Source organism: Eurypyga helias, unplaced genomic scaffold (genome assembly GCF_000690775.1).
Source record: "Eurypyga helias isolate BGI_N326 unplaced genomic scaffold, ASM69077v1 scaffold18412, whole genome shotgun sequence".
Lineage (NCBI taxonomy): Eukaryota > Metazoa > Chordata > Aves > Eurypygiformes > Eurypygidae > Eurypyga > Eurypyga helias.
The window spans coordinates 1-1955 of record NW_010235487.1 but is presented as its reverse complement, the minus strand read 5'-3'; the positions used below and the strand labels follow the sequence as shown (position 1 = coordinate 1955).

General features: G+C 46.1%; 1 protein-coding gene across 1 annotated transcript in view; it reads left to right on the top strand.

Annotated features, from left to right (window-relative positions):
• Window positions 1-1554, top strand: part of LOC104505989 (pancreatic alpha-amylase-like) — a gene marked incomplete at its 3' end in the record, with an annotated part of 2191 nt that extends 637 nt beyond the window's left edge. Inside the window, exons 2-4 of the mRNA XM_010146781.1 lie at window positions 114-260; window positions 460-657; window positions 1324-1554. Of these exons, the coding sequence (XP_010145083.1) occupies window positions 114-260; window positions 460-657; window positions 1324-1554 (576 nt within the window). The remainder of the gene's footprint in view (window positions 1-113; window positions 261-459; window positions 658-1323) is intronic.
• Window positions 1555-1955: the final 401 nt, after the last annotated feature.

Genomic DNA, 1955 nt, shown 5'->3' with positions numbered 1-1955 from the left:
GGCTTGGGCACTCGCCTGCCTCTGAGGGCAGGGGTGCTGAGCGCAGAGCTTGCTCTTAAGATGTTGAAATAAACCCAATTGATTTCTTATCAAAGTACATAATTTTTCTGCAGGTTTCACCTCCAAATGAAAATATTGTCCTTACTAACCCAAACAGACCCTGGTGGGAAAGATACCAGCCTATCAGCTACAAGCTCTGCACGCGATCGGGAAATGAAAATGAGTTCAGAGACATGGTGACCAGATGCAACAATGTTGGAGTAAGTGCCCTGAAAATCTGTATCTGATACGGCTGTGTGAGATGAGGGAGGTTACTGCTGCTGTCCTCCAAGGAGGCATAAATGGAGAATAAACAGAAGGGGAAAAAAAAAGGTTGGATTAATAGTGATATGGTAATGCTCTGGTTATCGCTTCACCAACGTTACCAAGCGTACTGAAACACACTTACGGCTTTTCCAGGTTCACATTTACGTGGATGCTGTTGTCAACCACATGTGTGGGGCTGCGGGTGGCTCGGGCAGGCATTCTTCCTGTGGAAGCTATTTTAATGCTGGGAACAGAGATTTTCCAGCTGTGCCGTACTCCGGTTGGGATTTCAATGACGGCAAATGTCGAACTGGAAGCGGAGAAATTGAAAATTATGGTGATATGTACCAGGTAACTTCCTCTGGCAGAAGTTTGAGATCTTTTTGCTTTTAATCTGTTGTGTAAACATGACTGTAAGGCCAAACAAAGGGAGCAGTTTCTCCCAAAGCCTGTGCTTAATCACCTGACAGGTGAATGTAGTTGTGAACAAAGGCACAGGAAAGGGACTTGTGGTGCAAAAATATTCTAAGTAGAGAAATCCAGAGCCCTCCCCATAGGTATGGGCAGGAGTTTGCTCCTGAGCTGAGCCCGGTGTACTCAGTTCAGGAGGGTGAGCGGTTTCTTGCACCCGCAGCTAATGTTGGTAGGGAGCCCTTGGAAAATGGTCAGCAGTGCAAGGCAGCCCTGGTTGAGCAACTTTCTATCTAGATGGCAAGCGTGGTAGTTCTTTCCTAAGGTTACTGCTCTTCCCCCAGCCACTTTGCAACACTACAGCATGCCAGTTCTCATCCTCGGTTCTGACATCTGCACAGGGAGCTGACATCCCCCTCCAACTGTATTGAGCTGTAGAGTGAATTTACCTATGTCTGGGTGCAGACCATGGCATGATTCTCTTCTGTGCAAGTAAGATATCCAGACAGAACCGATGTTATGGCTCGAAACAGGCAAATGGTTCACTGCAAGGTTCTACAAGCTGACAGAGCGGCACATCAAGACTCTCTTATTTCCATCACACAGGTCCGAGACTGCCGCTTGTCTAGCCTGCTTGATCTGGCCCTGGAGAAGGACTACGTACGCTCAAAAGTTGCAGAATACATGAACTACCTCATTGATATTGGTGTAGCAGGATTCCGAATTGATGCTGCCAAGCACATGTGGCCTGGGGACATAAGAGCATTTCTGGACAAGCTGAAAAATCTGAACACTAAATGGTTTTCTGCAGGAACAAAACCTTTCATTTACCAGGAGGTAATCTCCATCCTTTTTCCTTTATGTTTGTCTTTGAGAATCTCTTTTACCTTCCTCCTTCAGAGGAATGGCATAATACCCCTTTACCCAACTTTACCCCAGACAGAGCTGGCCATTTTTTTGGGGCAGCCCTGCAGACATAGGTAGTTTTGCTTTTTAAAAATGCCTCCACAACAGACTGTCATGCAACTCCACCTTTTCATTCTTAAGTCATGTTTTCACTCGTGTCTGTCATGTGTTATACTGACTTTGGGTTGACGTACGCAGCAGAAATAAACATACTTGAGTATTTTTCTCACACCGTAAGGCAAGAACTAACGTTGAGGTCTGGACACTGCATGTTTTGTCTCTGAGATGAGAACAGATGCAGCTTCTCCTTCCCGTACCAGGTAATCGACCTG